At 36.7% G+C, this 16,360-nt stretch overlaps 1 protein-coding gene across 1 annotated transcript in view; it reads right to left on the reverse strand.

Annotated features, from left to right (window-relative positions):
* POLA1 (DNA polymerase alpha 1, catalytic subunit) overlaps positions 1-16,360 on the reverse strand; it is a 183,477-nt gene that overhangs the window by 87,415 nt on the left and 79,702 nt on the right. The window contains 2 exon segments of the mRNA XM_064407423.1: positions 10,895-11,026; positions 12,752-12,930. Coding sequence (XP_064263493.1) covers positions 10,895-11,026; positions 12,752-12,930 — 311 coding nt within the window.

Raw genomic sequence — 16,360 nt, forward strand, 5'->3', positions numbered from 1 at the left:
GTAGATTTGATTAATTGCTTCCTTCAAGAAAGCATAAAAACCACATGCAAATACTAAAGAATGGTGTGAGAAAGCATCATCAACACTGCATGAACTACTGGAATATTATCTAATATTTCAAAATAGTTGTACTAATCTCAATGACATTATTCATAATCAGATAGATAGGTGGATGCACAGGTAGATACACACAAAGAGAATTTCTACCAAATTCTACATTCAGTCTTTGGGCTTGATAGGTGGTCAGTAACAGGGAGCTTGGTATCTGCTACCTCTATTGCAAGACCATCCAACATAAACTGCCCCAGTGTGAAAAAAAATACTATCCAGTAAAAATTATTACAGCAATTACAACCTTATTGCAGAAATCCAACGTCTTATTCTGCAACAGAACCCAGCAGATGCCATTTTGTGCCTCTGTATTTTGGGGGGCCAGGGGGTTCTCTGTTTTTAAACAGTTCTGGCCCCTTTGTAGTATAGTCAAATGTTGCTTTGGATATTAAATTGAGAATTTATCTTAAATGGAAACAAACAACTTCGCTAAAAATTAGACATTTATGACTTGCAAATTACAGATACTAATTATTTTCAGTATATACAATTATGATATTCTCAAGAGGTATTAATTTTGGGACAGATGTGCTTTCATCATGTAATTTGGAAATTAAGTTACACACTCACGTATGGGAACTCAGAAGTCTGAATTTGTGTAAAGACAGGATTGATAGAAAGGAATTTTGTCTTGCTAATTTTCTCTCTCCCCACCCCCCACCTCTTTCTCTCTCTGATGAGAATGAGTGTGGCCAGCAATCCTCACAGCTGGGTTGCCTTGCACTCAAAGGAATGGGGCTGACTGCAGAGTTGATGAGGATACACCTCCACTTGACTCCACCTCCTGTTTTGTCCTTTCAGATAATTCTGCCAAATCCAGTAAATTCTAAAAATTTAAACAATAAAACACACCAGCTATAAAATATGCATGTTAAATACTTCACATTCAAGTCAGAGCGCAGAAATTAAGTGCTGCTAATGCAAACATCTTAAGAAAGACATTATTAACACACATAATCCAAAATGAAGGTATTAATACAGGAACTTCCATCAAATGAGGGTAAAAGGAATAATATTGTTAGGTTGACCAAATTTTCATTAGGAAAGGATAGCTTATTATTACAAAAATTCTTTCCAACATGTGCATGTTTATAATCTTCTAAGACAGGTGGTTATAAATGATCAATTAAAAAAGAGCACAAGAAAAATGCCAGCTAAATCAATATCTGGGATGATATTGCTGTAGAGCGGGTGTATCAATCAGATAAACCCATTTGGGAGTTCATACTACCTTACTGTCCACATTTGACCTGGAGACACTAATACAAGAAGGGAAAGTACAAGACAAAGAAGAGTTCTTTTCTGGTCCAGCATAAAAAAATAAACCAATCTTTAAATATTAACACGTGGTTTGTACTGTTCCATAGGAGGTGGAAGGTACACATGCAAGACATTCTGAGTATCTGCTACAATTCTGAAACTGAGATTGTTATTTTTAGATGTAATGAGTTCAGCCACTGCATAAACATTCCTATCTGGAGACCTTTACTGATAGTCATGGATTTGTGATGTCTCTTGCAGATGCCACTTACAATGCTAATGACTTTGCTCAGGAAAAAAAGGAAAACATCTACTTGTCAAATTCTGCAGAGCCTTAATTTTCACGTAGAAATCTGGCACGCCTTTAGAAGACTTCAGAAACTTTTTTTCTGGTACATTTATGGATTCAAAGTCCAACACACTTGCCCCTAGACTGGAGACAGCTGGATAGATGTCTCTCCACACAGAGGAAAGTGAACAAGACTGTCATTAAGCTTCTCTAAGACTTTCAGCAGGTCTACAGACCCTTTTTTTTTTTGTCTTGTGTTACAGGATGCTGCAGCCACAGGCAGACTGAAGACACAATAACATTAAGCATGGCATGGAAACAGAGAGGAGGTTCATCTGTAGTAATAAAAAGGCCTTTAGAACAGTGTGCCATCACAGAATGCACAGGACTAAAGCACAGGCAGAGCTGCCCCATCACCAGGCTCAATTTACAAAAGAAACAGTGCAAAAACCCCATGTTTGATTGAATGAAAGTAGTAGATTAACTATTGATCAGTAAAATGTAGAAGTAAAGCCCATAAGTAGATGCCATATGATGAAATGTAATCTGAAGCCCAATCTAGCCAACCTGACTGATAGGCTTCCAGGACTTCACAGAGACCAACCAACACATGCTACATATGGGCCAGCCACTGTTTTGCAGCTCAGTTTTACTGTCTGACTACACACACTGGAGTAAGGTTCTGCACTCAAGGTTCCACACGGTCTCCCAAAGCAGGTGTACAAAGCAGGTATTTCTTTAATGCCTGGGCATTTAAAAAACTACTCCACTTGTACATATCCACTGCAGGAAACACTGATTCTCAGCAGGAAACAGACCCTGTGCAGCTTGCCTTGACTTCTGAACATGGCATTGAAGCAAATGTAAAACCCTTCTATGAAGCCATGTCTAATGTAACAGTATTTACCATTTCTACCTGCAGATGGGAACAGTCTCAATTAAGATGAAGTAACATCTCTTTTTAATTTCAGATGATCCAAAACTTTATTGGTTCTTAAAACTATTCCTTTCAAACAAACCTGCAGAACTACAGGTTTCATAAATCAGGAAGAAGAACAAATATCAACTCAAACACAGCACAGGCTGCTAAAAGAGACCATGGTGTTTCCTAGGATACAGGATATCATAGAAAATTTGTTGCATTATGGCTGGTACTACTTCTCTTGGCCACCATAAATGAAAAATTAATAATTCCCCAGAAGTCTCACCCAGCCCAAGAGTCACTTTCCCCCTCCCACAGCACATGAAGGAGCACATGAAGGCAGTAGAGTTTATCTAAATGGTGCTGCCCAGATTCATTGCTCAGAGGTTTTTTCACATACATAAACTTAATTCCAGGAACCAAGATGAATGGTCTGAAGTGCTCCCCACTTGATGAATTCAATTCTGAAATATTGACGTACTCACCCATTTTTCCCTCACAGCACCAAATACTGAACATCAACAAGACTAAACAGCTGCTTAGATGAAGTTAAATAAAAGTTTTTTAAATTATCTTCTAACTAAAAAGCTTCCTTATGACGAGATTTTGAATACTGAAATAACTTCTGTTGAGGAACACCTTATTTAATTTTTCTAAGAGCGTCTTATCAAGAAACAGGAGAGTGACTGAACATTGCTATAATTATTTTTGGCAACAGTAACTGCTTGAAACCAGAAAAAATGAAAATAATTCTTTTAACATCCAAGAGCAGGAGAAAAATAAACACCTGCAAAAGCCATTACAAATATGCCAAAAGGAAAAGCATTTTAGGGCAAACATAGATGAAGTTTTTCATCTATGCCCTCCATTGCCTCCCAACCCCATGATTTTCTTATTCAATTATCTTTAGGAATGTGGACTATGAAAGACAGCATCAAACAAAACTGTTTACAAAAAGAAGGGGACTGAAGGAAAAACATTTCAGTTTCCCAAATACTGTAAAATTTATTTTAAGCTTATTTTTGAAGCTGAAGGAAAAAATCACGATAAAGACTGATAAACTTTAGGACAGGTAACATAGATTTACTTCAGTTATTACGAAACAATCCATATTTTTTCATTTTATATGAAAAATAAAATTCAATTCTGAATTACCACAGATGGTGCCACTTTAGGTGGTTTTGGGTGTTTTAAAAAGGCTTAAAGCAAGTAATTTCACTTTCTAAAATCAGCATTGGACCATGGATCTCCATATCAAGAGTGACTTCTAAGAAAACATTTCTGATAATTACATCACTTTTAGGTCATGAACATGAAGCAAACTTATTCTTACAATGTCCAGAGAAAATCAGATTTTAACTCTGTTTGTCCTGATGGATGCAAGGTGTTTGGGCACTGTAAGAATTCCTGGTTATATACACATGAACAGCATTAAGCATTCAAGCCCAACAGAACTTGTGCACTTGTGTAGTCTCCTGGCAAGCTGCCTCTATTACAAGTTCTGTAGACTAACACAGACTCAACCTGGTTTTGTATTTCGGTAATTGATTGGTCCACATTACTATAGCATAAGGCATTAACTACATCAGAATTCCATAAGAACTGGTGGTTTTAAGACTTATTTTATTCCTTATTTAGATTACCTGGACTTCTTGTAATGTCTCTAATTACAGACTAGTGGGATAATTTTCCATCAAACTTTAAATTGAACATAAAACCTAAAATAATTTAAAACGGCTCTCTAAAACTCCTGTAAAAAGAAGAAAGATGAACAATGATCCGTTCAAGACCGGTGATTTTTTTATAAACCGTCTTGTGATTCATTATTTGTTATTAAAATAGACTGAAAAGCAGCAAATCCTCCAAATCCATTTAGTAGCTGCAGCACTTCTGTCAATCCAAGGTATCCAAAGGAGGACACGTTTGCTCACTCACTCTCAAGCACCACCAGTAATGCCATTGCAGCAGATCTCTCCACAGGATGCACAGATCTGCCCAAGATTTTAAATTCTTGGCTACAGAATCTTATAACAAATGCTGCTACTGGTACACCAAAGCTACACACTTTATAGTTAGTCTAAAGACAGATCAGATACACTGAGCAACAACTGCATCCCTCTACTCAGCACAAACCTGCTCTCCAAGTGTTGCTGAAATTCATCATTGCTTTGACCGGGGCAACAGATCAGTTCCAACAGAGTACCTTCAAAGACTGTGCTTTCTGTAATCCTCTGAAGACAGCAACATCTTGTTATTAGATGAGTGATTCAATCACCTAGGTAAACATTACACACTTGGTGGCAATCATAACCACGACCATATTTACCTCCGGGCACACTTCCTGTAACACAGTGTTCACAATACTGCCATTTATAAGCCTAAGCAGACAAATTATTGTGATAATAAGTCCTTACATTCCTGCATTCTACCTACAGAGGAAATTACAAAGTTAGTTTTACTCTATTGAAGCAATCCACATTTCTAAGACCCTAATCCATGCGGTGGCCAGCGTGGGGAGCCTTTTCTACAAAGAGCTGACAGAGATATCTAGTGTCATTAAGCCTTCTTTAGCAAGGTACCAGACTGGGGACTAAGTACAGATGCTGCTTCTTTGCTTCTGTTAACTCATTCTCGGTGGCTAAAATCTGGAGTGCGTAGAGTCATCCCCAGCCTCTCTGAAGCACCAGCGAGATGGATGCATGTCCGTCATGGCTGGTAAAATCCAGGGAGGAGAGTTAAACCCTTTGTAAAGACACATCGATCATTACTTTGAAACACTTCACTAAAAATTGTATTGATGCTGGAAGTCTGAACCAAACAATTCCTTTACAGGGCAGATCATGGAGAAGTTGCAGTAATAGTGAATCGATTCCAGTTAACAGACTCGATGAGTGCTGTAACAAATAACTGCTTACTCAACCCCAAAATGCACTACACATCATGACCAAAAGGGTTATTTTTTATTATTCAATAAATATTAATTATGGCAGATGTCTTACACTTTCATATGGTAGAACACTGACTGCCCAGTTTAATAACCAAGGTATTTCTAACTTCCTCCTGGTTAAGGAAAACTTGACTCCAAACAAAGCTCATTTGTCATCCTCAATCAAGGAGAAGATCACAAAATACTCCTGTGGAGGGGAGGAAGAAATTCCTGATAATCTGGTGGCAACCTCCCTTCTCTTTCTCAGGTTCCCAGTAAACTGTGAATGGAATCACATTATTATTTTATCTCTAATTCCAATTGCTCTCAATTCTGCCTTGACTTGGAAGCTGTCAGCACTAAAAATAAACATCTGTTTCTGTATATATAAACCAAAATGACAGTGATACCAGTTCAAACTTGGAAAAGATTTAGAAACCCATTTCCATACATACAGAAAGGACTGAAAATAATCACTGGAGTTAATCTGAAGGTAGGGTCCAGCCATCTGATTCTGCCTACTACATCAGCTGTGTCACAATTCTGGTCCCAACTACTCCTCATCACATGCCCATATAATTCTAGTACTATTAGCACAGCAATAAATAAAATATTGTACTATTACTACTACGAGACACCTTTCCCTGACACCAAAGAGATTTCTTACCCCTACCCATCCACCAAACAAAAACACTTTCAATGCATGACTCTTGTGAGAACATGATTACAGAAGCCATCACCATCATCTACAATCACATTTTCACCTGTTCATGTGGTGTACCTGCGGGTTCTTGGCAATACACCTCACTGAGGTGTGGGAATTTTTGGGTTTAGAAAAAGCCCTGTCATCTTTCTTCACTTAAGCAAATATGCCACGCAATCCCAAAACCTGTGTGAATGCCATGGCCTCTTATAATGTTATCTTATTTATAAATATTTTACCTTTTTAAGTGCACAAAATACTAATGCAAATCCCTTGAACATATATACAAGAGTCAGAACAGCAATATATATATATATATAAAAAGTAATTCGAAGATCTTGAAGATGCTTTTATACGGCGACCTAATGTGCAAGCAGTAGAACACCCCACCACAGGTAAGAAATGAGAAATTTTGAGGGCTATTGAACACTGAATTTTCACAGCTGAACAGTATAAAGTTATTTAGCAGCATTCAATAGCCTTCAAGCTCACTTTTGCCCGTGGGTTACAGTGCTCCAGTAGAAAAAGACTGTGAAACAAAAACAGTGCAATACAGGTTGGACCAAGATTTTTTCAGTATTTTTTAAAACCCTTTTAAAGTTCACATTTTATGTGTTTTGAAAAACACAGAGTTCTACAGATGCCACACACTATTAATCAGAGAGCACAGAAAGAGATCTATATAAAAGCAGATTTTAGCCTATAAAGATACCACTAACAATACTACAGGTGTATACGTGTTATTAAAAAAAAAAAACCAAAAAAACCTGCTGCTTCAGGGACACCAGCTTACAAGTCCAGTAGTTCTGTATGAATTTTGCTACTGCTCAGATGAAATATGTAAGATACTGGGGGCTTTTATTCCATTCTTTTTAGTTGGCAAAACTAACACTTTAACAGCTGGATAAGATATGGGATTCATTTTATTGTCATGAATACTGACTTCTACAGGGCTTTTTAACAGGGGATCTAAGAGTTGGCATTTGTTTACTAAATGTTCAAAAATGAGCATTTGAATATTCCAGTGGGAAATACAAAACAGGTTCCAACATAATAATTAGATCCACTTACAATAAATGAAATTACACCGTGTTTAAGCAAAAGAGTTGGTCAGTTTTTCCATTTATGCTTGCATATTTCAGCTTTTACCCATTCCCCTAGCATGGATGTTTCATTGATGGCTGAGGGTAACACTTCAAAAATGAACTAGCTAAACAAACTTCCCAGCAGCACTTGACAGAGCTACACCTATTCTTCCCCATTTCCAAAGCAGTACAGAATTAATTACCAGTTCTATGGATCTATTGTAAGTATAATAGACTAAAGAGCTATCACAGACACATTTATTGTAAAAGCACAATCCCAAGAGTGTCTAGTAGAGGGCCAAAACGATTAACACAAATGCTTTGTCAGATCAAAGATAAAACCTGCACCGCCCAATTGAGGAATGAATTAGAACAGTGGGTTATCTTTCAAATTAACCAGGGCAGTTAGTGAGGAAAATTTCATGAAAGTGTAATTCTTAGCCTTTGTGAATCCACACAGCAGGCATTCTGCCAGCTGACAAGATGATGAAATTTTCATGCTTAAAAAAGCCCTCTTCATTTCCCAATTTAGATTAGCTAGCGTTTCTCTCTTTTCATCTATTTGCTCTTCTGAAGCAGAATTTAAAAAAAAGCACACAACAGGATCAATCTCTCATAGAATAACTGCATTTCTGAGAAGAAATAAAATCTATGTAATTTAAAAATATATTTACATTTAAGAGTAAGATTATCAAAATTGGAATTGTTAATACCATTAAGAAATCTGTAAATACTGGAGCAATGGTAGATATGTTTTAGAAGTCAAATATAAAACATTTCAATGTTTCGTGGCAAAAAATGATTGCAGAAGCAGATATTTTCATATAAAGGCAAGTAATTTACAAAAACAATGGGATTGTAGCAGGCTCACAACATTCTATTTATGCACTTATATTTGCATCTTTTTAAAGGAATGTTGTATATCATGGCTGTATTTTTTTATTTAACACAGTTTCATGTGCCAAAAAGGGCAAGCAGATTTTCTACTTTTAGATTTTATGGCACTCCTCCCTGCCCCTAAATTTATACAACCACATAAAAAAGCATTTCAATAGTCTAAAGAAAAAAAAAAAAACAAGCAATATCATGAACAGTTAAACACTTTAAAAAAAATCTGATTCAAAGCTCAGTGAAAAAAAAGTACACTTATTCATCTCAGTGAGCTCTGGATCAGGCTGAAAGGCTCTTGATAAGGCTGTCTTCATAAAAGGTAGCTCATTACTTACAGGTTAAAAAACACATTTTCACATTTTATGTTTTGTGTTATGTGCCATTTGAAGAATATATAAACAAAATAATATTTTAAAAAATTTAAAATGGAGTGACAATATATTTGACCCTTACAAATCAGTAATTCTGTGCCTTTCAGATGCAATTACTACAATAGGAGATTGTTTAATAAGAGGCTGAAAGTTTCATTAAATGTTTTGTTCAGACAGTTCTTTGCCATAATACTTCTGGGTGTGTCTTTATAGCTTATAGGATTATATACATTAGTGCAAACACCCATTTGATGAATTTCAACTCCAGCTGTTATACAGCTACTACAAGTACTGGATGAAAGGAATAAACTAAAAGTCTCAGCACAGGATTTTCTAGGAGTTACCAAGACAAAAAGTTTACTTGCCCAACTCCATGAAAAGCCCTTTTGTAAAAAGAAAATAAATGTACAATCTGGAAATTAATTTCACATTTCCAGAGTCTGAATGTACGCCACAGTCAAAAACTAGTTTTAAATCTTATTATAGTTAACCAGTTTAAAAGCAAAATCTCACTGCTAAAAAAAAAAAAGGACGCTTTTATTTACATGGACAAATAATTTACTTTTTAATTATCTTAGTTATCCAATATACCATGTAGCAAGATACATAATAGACTTATGTAAGCAAATTGCAATGTTCAATATTCAAACATTACAGTTTAGTTCTTGGTTTGGTAGCTTGGTCTTAAAAGACAAAACAATCAACAAAAATAAAAACAGAACAGCACAAAGCATCGCATCACTTTCTGCTCTTATCAGCAGTAAGAATTTCTCCTGCCTTTAAAGGCATCTTTCTTCATTCAAATGTACTAATTTACTATTGCATATCTTCTGCACACATTTTCAAACACTTCATAAGCTTAAAATTATTTAGCATGCGGCACTGTCTATTATCATAATGCATGTACATCTAAAAACCAATTTTCATACAAAAAGAGTCAGTGTAAATATATTACTTTGACCCATTATTCAATAATACTATAATATAATGATAATTTTGCAGACAGCTGGACTTTGCAATAAAGTAACACGAGATCTCACATTTTGGTGACTTCACCTGTCCAAGTCATCTTTAACTTCAATGGAAAGAAACAATCTATCTCTACCTTGGGAAATAATGCTTAAATTTTAATTGCCTTAGAAATTTTTGCATTTCCTTTGATGCAAAGATCTTCAAAAGAAGTATTTTTACCTTCAGAAATTACAATGCTTTCAGAAGAGTGTTTAGAAAACACCTATAATTGCATTAAGAACTAGTACAGAAGAAAGATAACACAGAACGTACACTTTAACATACTTAAACTTAGTATTAAACCACAGTAATAATTCTTAGCTGCTGCTTGCAAAAGAATTCTGTAATACTTAGGAAAACACACAACAAATTAGGTATATCATTGACAGGCCAAATTTTCAAAAACTATTTACTTTTTTGGATGTATCAAAAGTTATGAGCACGCAAAGGTTATGTCTTCAAAATGTGTGTCCATCCTGCAGGCAATGTTGGACAATAAAAACAAGAAGGCAGGCAATTGCATGAGATACTCTATTTGACCAAATTTGACCAAAATAGCTAGATGCCAATTCATAAAATATGATGCTTCTAGCACATTAGAAATACAAAACACATTGATATAAGTTAAAAAGCATGGTGGATTTTGTCCTAATGTTGGACAGTGAGAAGATAGGAATTTTAAATACTACACCTTTCTTCCCCACAATGCCATACAAAGCCAACCACTACCACTGGCACTTTGGATTTCTTGCACAATCCCTCAAAAAGAGAGAATTATATCAATTTTATTAACTACCCATCTTTCTCCTCATTTTTTCCCTTCCCAATCATTATTAAGAAAGATTCATAGTACTTCCCTTCTTATAGTCCTTCAAAGAATTTCTACAGAGCTATTTGGGCTTCCTTTTCACAATGTAAGACAATATATATCAATTTGAGTAGAAGCAAGAGAATCATATTTCAATTACATGAGAAACTGATATCTACGTATTTGATAGGCTTCACAGATTTTCCTAAAAGCATTGAAATAATGCACTCTGGCTAAAAATCTGGAAAACAGAGCTACTACATCTGTAATAATGCTGACACACACAGTTACAAAAAATGTAAATATAATATATCTAACTATCTTAAGTTTGAACTGAGAAAACAAACATTCTAAATTTATTTTTTTAATTCACTGATTGTTTTATCTTCAGAAAGTTGGGGGTTGATGCTGCATGTTAGCACCTTACCCCATACCAAAAAAGGGTAACATGACACAAAAAACTCAGCACTACTTGAAAAACTCCTTTCATACAACAGAGTATATTCTGCATACTTACACTGTAGTATTTCCTGAGGTAGCGTCTGATATCCAACAGTAACTTGTTGTTCATTTGAACCACATAGCTGAAAGGAGGCTCTTCACATTCTTTCTTGCTGCACCTTTGCAAGCTGGGTTCAATAAATCGCCCCTGAAAACACAGGAGTAAAAACAGCATCATTATGACAGAGGGTGGAAGCAGAAGTTACCACAGAAGTTTAGACATAATACATATATTTTTAACAGTAACAGGCTTACAAGGCCCATAACATCTGGGCCTTCTTTCTTCCAACCGTGGTTGGCCACACCCATATGGGAAAACTGCAGGGCAGAGGTATCTTCATTCTGTTCTTAAGGAAAGCTCTTTTGGAGAACACACCACTAAGCTAATAATTCAAAAAGAGGTGTTGAATAAAAAAAAATATCATCTGTGGACAAATCATGGTCCCCGATCTCCAGCCAAAAAATCCAGGTTTATTGTTTTAGCAGAGACAAACTTCAGCCTCAGTCCACTGATCAGAACTTTGAAATCAACCTCATAGATACTAATTATGAAATTACCAACACGGTTGTAGAAACAAACCGCATAAAGAAAAATCACATTATCATCTTTTATTTTCTCCAAGTTCAAAGAACAGCTCTTACAGTTTTGCACCATCTCATTCTCTTATTTTTAAATCCTTCTGAACACCTGACATTAAAATTTCAGGACCTGGAAGTGTTGTATGAACAGCTAAAATTAAGTTTGTGGAATTCTCACTAACGTAACAGCAGTCTGGTAGGCTGGACAGTCACACAGCTTTTAGAAAACTTTCTTCCAAGGTAAGACTCAGCTGCTGTGAGCCATCCTAGCTAAACCCCCACTCACAACACTAATTAATTCCAGGTGAAATAGAGGAGATTTTTGGCTTGGTTTCAGGATTTCTTCTGTGGCTTGGTGGTGGGGATATATTTTTTTAAGGAGTTTGACATCCACTCCTCTCCAGTTAGCCCATCTGCAACTTGTCAAGTCTACAGGCAATTAACTGTCTTATTTACAGCTGCGATGAAAAAAAAGTCAAGGATTCACAAAGTATCACTCAATTTGTGTCTCTTTTCCTCTTACATGCTTCCAAAGGCCACTTTATTTTGATTCAAAAAATGCGAAACATCTGCTGTTTGTCCAAATTAACTTAAAATAATTACTTTTAATTTAGATAAAAGATTTATTTGCTTTCAGTTTCAAGGTTTCCACTACTCTGAAGCTCGCTAATTTGCCGATGACTAATACATCCATAACATGCTGTAGAGTTAAATACTTGGCCCCACTTCAAGTTGTGATCCAAGGTCAGAGATACATTTTTTGGCAGAACTTTTCAACAAGAATGTACCCTATGACTTTTTATTCAATTCACAGAGACAGAAGGAAAGATAAGATAGAAAAACCTTACTCTCAAGAAGGGAGGTGGGATGCTGCAAGATAAACAAAAGTTTAAAAAGCACTTTGTTCCAATTAATATGATTTAGGATAAGAAACTGCCACTACTATACAAAAGTTATATTCAATAGAGAACTAGAAGTTACTAAGGTGTTAAGATAAGGATTCCTTTAAAAAGTAACAGCAACAATCATTCACGACTGTGGGCAAACAGATTAATGAAGCCAGATAATCTCACATGTTCCGTGAGACGACGCAGCTGAAATGCAAAAATGGGAAAAATATTTCAGCACTATCCTATCAGCAATTATCTGCTCCAAAGCTATAAATAGCAGGCCTGAAACAATATGGTATCTTCTCCTACATCATTTGAATCCTATCTGAAAAGCTGTTCTCTCTACAAGCATTTTTCTCTCTCACCAATGAGCAGAAAGGAAACAAACAAAAAAACCAACTAACCGAACCATCAAAGACATTGTCATAAATATTTTCTGTTCCGCATTTGAGGCAGCAAAACTTGAATCTTTCACAATCCCTATATTTCTCCTCATCAGTGAGCTGAGCTGGGCCACCAACCAAGGCATCATTCTCATCTTTATGGTAATGCTGATGGACTCTGAATTGGGAGGGATCCAGTCCTATTAATAAGAAACAAAAATTTCAAAAGACTAAGAGGTCAACCATGCAAGCAGGCTTATTTTTCATATGCTTGGTGAAGCAGATTCAAAAGAAAGTTACAAAATGTAAATTCAGAAGCTGAAAATCTCTCCTTAGCAAAACTTCCTCTATAAAACATAAATACATTCCACAATTTTTAACCATGAATAAAGGTTCACGAGACATGAAGAAATGATCTTACTTATCTTCTTACGCAAGATTGCTTTATAAATAAAACAAGCATGCTGCATTATCATGGGAGTATGCAAGAGAACATTTTGTTTCTGAAGAAACCACTCCTAAAGGATAGCTTTATTGTTATTTCCTTAAGTTACATTGAAAATATTTCAATAAAAATGTGCATCATTATTAAGAAACAGTCTTTAAATCAAAATGGCACCATTAATACCAAAAACAGGGAATAAAAACCCCATTAAAGAAACGCGGGTGCACTGCTATTACCAACTCCTTCAAGTCCGTACACAACTGCCAACTCTGATTTCAATGCAGTGGTCGATTTCATTTTGGCTCAGTGGTTAACAGCATGGAGGTTTCAATCTAATGCAGTGGTTAAAATTCAGCAGCAGCATTTAAAACCGCAGCGCAGGAGACAAAGTGCTTTATTTTTGATTGCCAGAACTCAAGATTTTAAACAAATAAATACACAAAAGAGATCCCAGAAATACTGATTCAACCACAAATAAGTAAATAAGCAAGCAAGCACGAAGTTCACTGTTCTAGGAATAAGACTGCCAAAGTAAACTTAATAAAATCCTCAAGTTCTGTCATCCTTTGTCATGTGCAACATTTTAAAAGTCCATGCATCTCATTTACAGGGGTTTTTTGTTAACTTTAGGAAAAAACACATGTTCAAAAAAAAACTTAATCGAATGAGCACTTAGGAGAAAACCTTCAGAAAACTGTGGCTCACTTTAGCAGTAAAATAAAAAGAGCAGAGAAGCACTTTAAAAATATTTTTAACAGACATTAAGCCAAGTAACAGATTACCATGTATTAAACCATATCCTGTACAGTTAAAAAATTTAATAATTCCTATAAGAAATGGAACAAAGATTACAAATAGAAAGTGAAGCTTCACCTTATTATAACTGTACTGTGACACTTGAAGACAATGGTTAGGAGCAATATTCAGTTAAACTACACAAATATTATTGCACTTGTAACAGTTGTGTTATACAGGCAGATACAGATTGTCTTTACATAAAAGATTTTATATGTCTGACTTTAATACCACTATTGTGAATTTTTATGTTGCAGTCTTAAAACAAATTCAAGCACAAGGAAAAATTCCATTGCCAAATAAGTTTATTTGATTCTTGATAGAATATGGGTTTCACTAAAATTTATTCAATCTTCCCAATTTTGCCAAGAGAAAAAAAAAGTTAATGCAGAAAGGTAACAATTCACATCCAGGAGGTTTCTAAACTTTTAATGCAGTTCTCCACTATTCATTTAAAGAAAAAAAGTAAAAGCAAAATACACTGCTAATAGCACATTTTACACTTTAACACACATGGTATCCCCCTAAAAAAGACTGTAAGGGTTTTTCCTGGCTGGTTTTTCTTGGTTTTGTTTTTTTTTTTAATAGAAGTGTTGGTAACATACATGCAGCACACAGGCAGCAGATAAAAGGTTTAGAAAGGGAACTGGAGCTCAGTATTCAGATTTTGCAAAAAATCAAGTATGCAGTAGGTTGGATCAGTAATGGTGAAAACAAAAATTCTCAGTTTATTCTGAGTCCAGAAGTGGAATGAAAAAACATCATTCCAACTTTCTGATACAGATACCATTACAGTTCAGCTAGAAATCTGTGGCTGTTTCCCAAAACGCAAATATGGAGCAAAGTAGCTCACTAAAAGATAAAAGGAGACAAATTCTGGTTTCAGACAACTGCAGTTCTCCAACACTGAGTCAAAAACAGTGACCAAGTATTGGTCATTTTATGTTAATTTAACAGAAAAAAAAAATTGATTGTGAGAATTTAAATCACGCCTATCTCTGAACATTCTTAGCTGTTTTGGCTGGAAAAAACAACAAAAAAAAATATTGTGCTGAACCAAGCATACATCTAAGTTGTGGTGTGCAAACAGCCACAGTGAAATAAAAGGGACTACAAATCAGGTTTTGAAAGAACATGCCTACCTTAATTATCTTGTGGAATTGGGAACTATTTTATTTATTATCTCCTTTCAGGAATAGTTAGTTGGTTCAATTAATCCATTTCAGCGCCTAACCTGTATCCTCTCGGACCAGGTCACACTGGTCACATTATTTTACTTGGTACACAAAACAGGGGCTATTTAATTGGGCGGTGGAAAAAAAAAATAATATCTGGTTTTGGTAATTTTTAAATTAATAGGATGAGACTAATCAGTGAACTTTGAACTCCTTTTTTTTTTTTTTTCCCCTCATGACATCAAGAAAAAATAAAAAACAAATCAACTTTGACTTACTCTGACAGGGCTATCATTAAATTACCTGCACTGCAGGTAAGCTTTATCACCTCACCACAACTCCAGGCTGGATGCAGGACAAAGCACCGCAGCATTACAAACGTGCGCTGTGACCAACCCAATTCATACAACTAAGTTCGGGGACTTGCTCCTGAATTATTTAATACAATTATTAAAACCATTACTAACTGGCAAGCAAAGCGGATCACCCAAGAACCTGAAAAAACGGTCAGAGGTTTTTACCAAACGCGGTATTTAAAAGCAACATTTCTGCGGATCGCTTGTGCCCTTCCTTCCCCCGCGGGCACAGGGGCGACGGGGCCCCGGGCAGCCGTGAGGGGGCCGGGGGCTGTCCGCGGGGGCTGCGCCCGGGGTCCGCTCCTGGGGGCCGTGCCCGGGGGCTGTGCCCGGGCCGTTCCCGGGGGCTGTGCCCGGGCCGCCGCATTCCAGCCGCAGGTGCGGGGCGCCGCGGCAGCTCCGCCCGCACCGCTCCCCGGGGACCCGCGCGGGAGGCGGGAATCGGCAGCCGGTGCTGCCACCCCGCGGCCGGCGCCGCGCACTGCAGCGGGGCCCGCGGGGCCGGGGCCGCCCGCCCGGCCGGGCCGTTCCCTCACATCGCTATTGCTCCTTTCATTCATCCATCTTAGCGTTGTCGCTTTTACTCATTCGTATTTTCACTCTTTGTTTTATTCATCCCAACGCGCTTTAACGATTCTCAGGTTCTGAGCAGGTCTGGAGCATCTCAGAACACCCAGCCAGACCACAAACAGCAGATTTCACACACTTTAGGGCTAGTTATTGTATTGTCATGAAGCTTCATCACAAATTTAATCTTAATTTTCATCACTGCCCTTTCACTTCACTCCCTAATGTGAGTAAAACAACAACAAAGTCAAAACCTGAGGTAAATTCTGCGTGCTACAAGGAGAGCATCCAT

The sequence above is a fragment of the Passer domesticus genome, chromosome 2 (genome assembly GCF_036417665.1).
Source record: "Passer domesticus isolate bPasDom1 chromosome 2, bPasDom1.hap1, whole genome shotgun sequence".
Lineage (NCBI taxonomy): Eukaryota > Metazoa > Chordata > Aves > Passeriformes > Passeridae > Passer > Passer domesticus.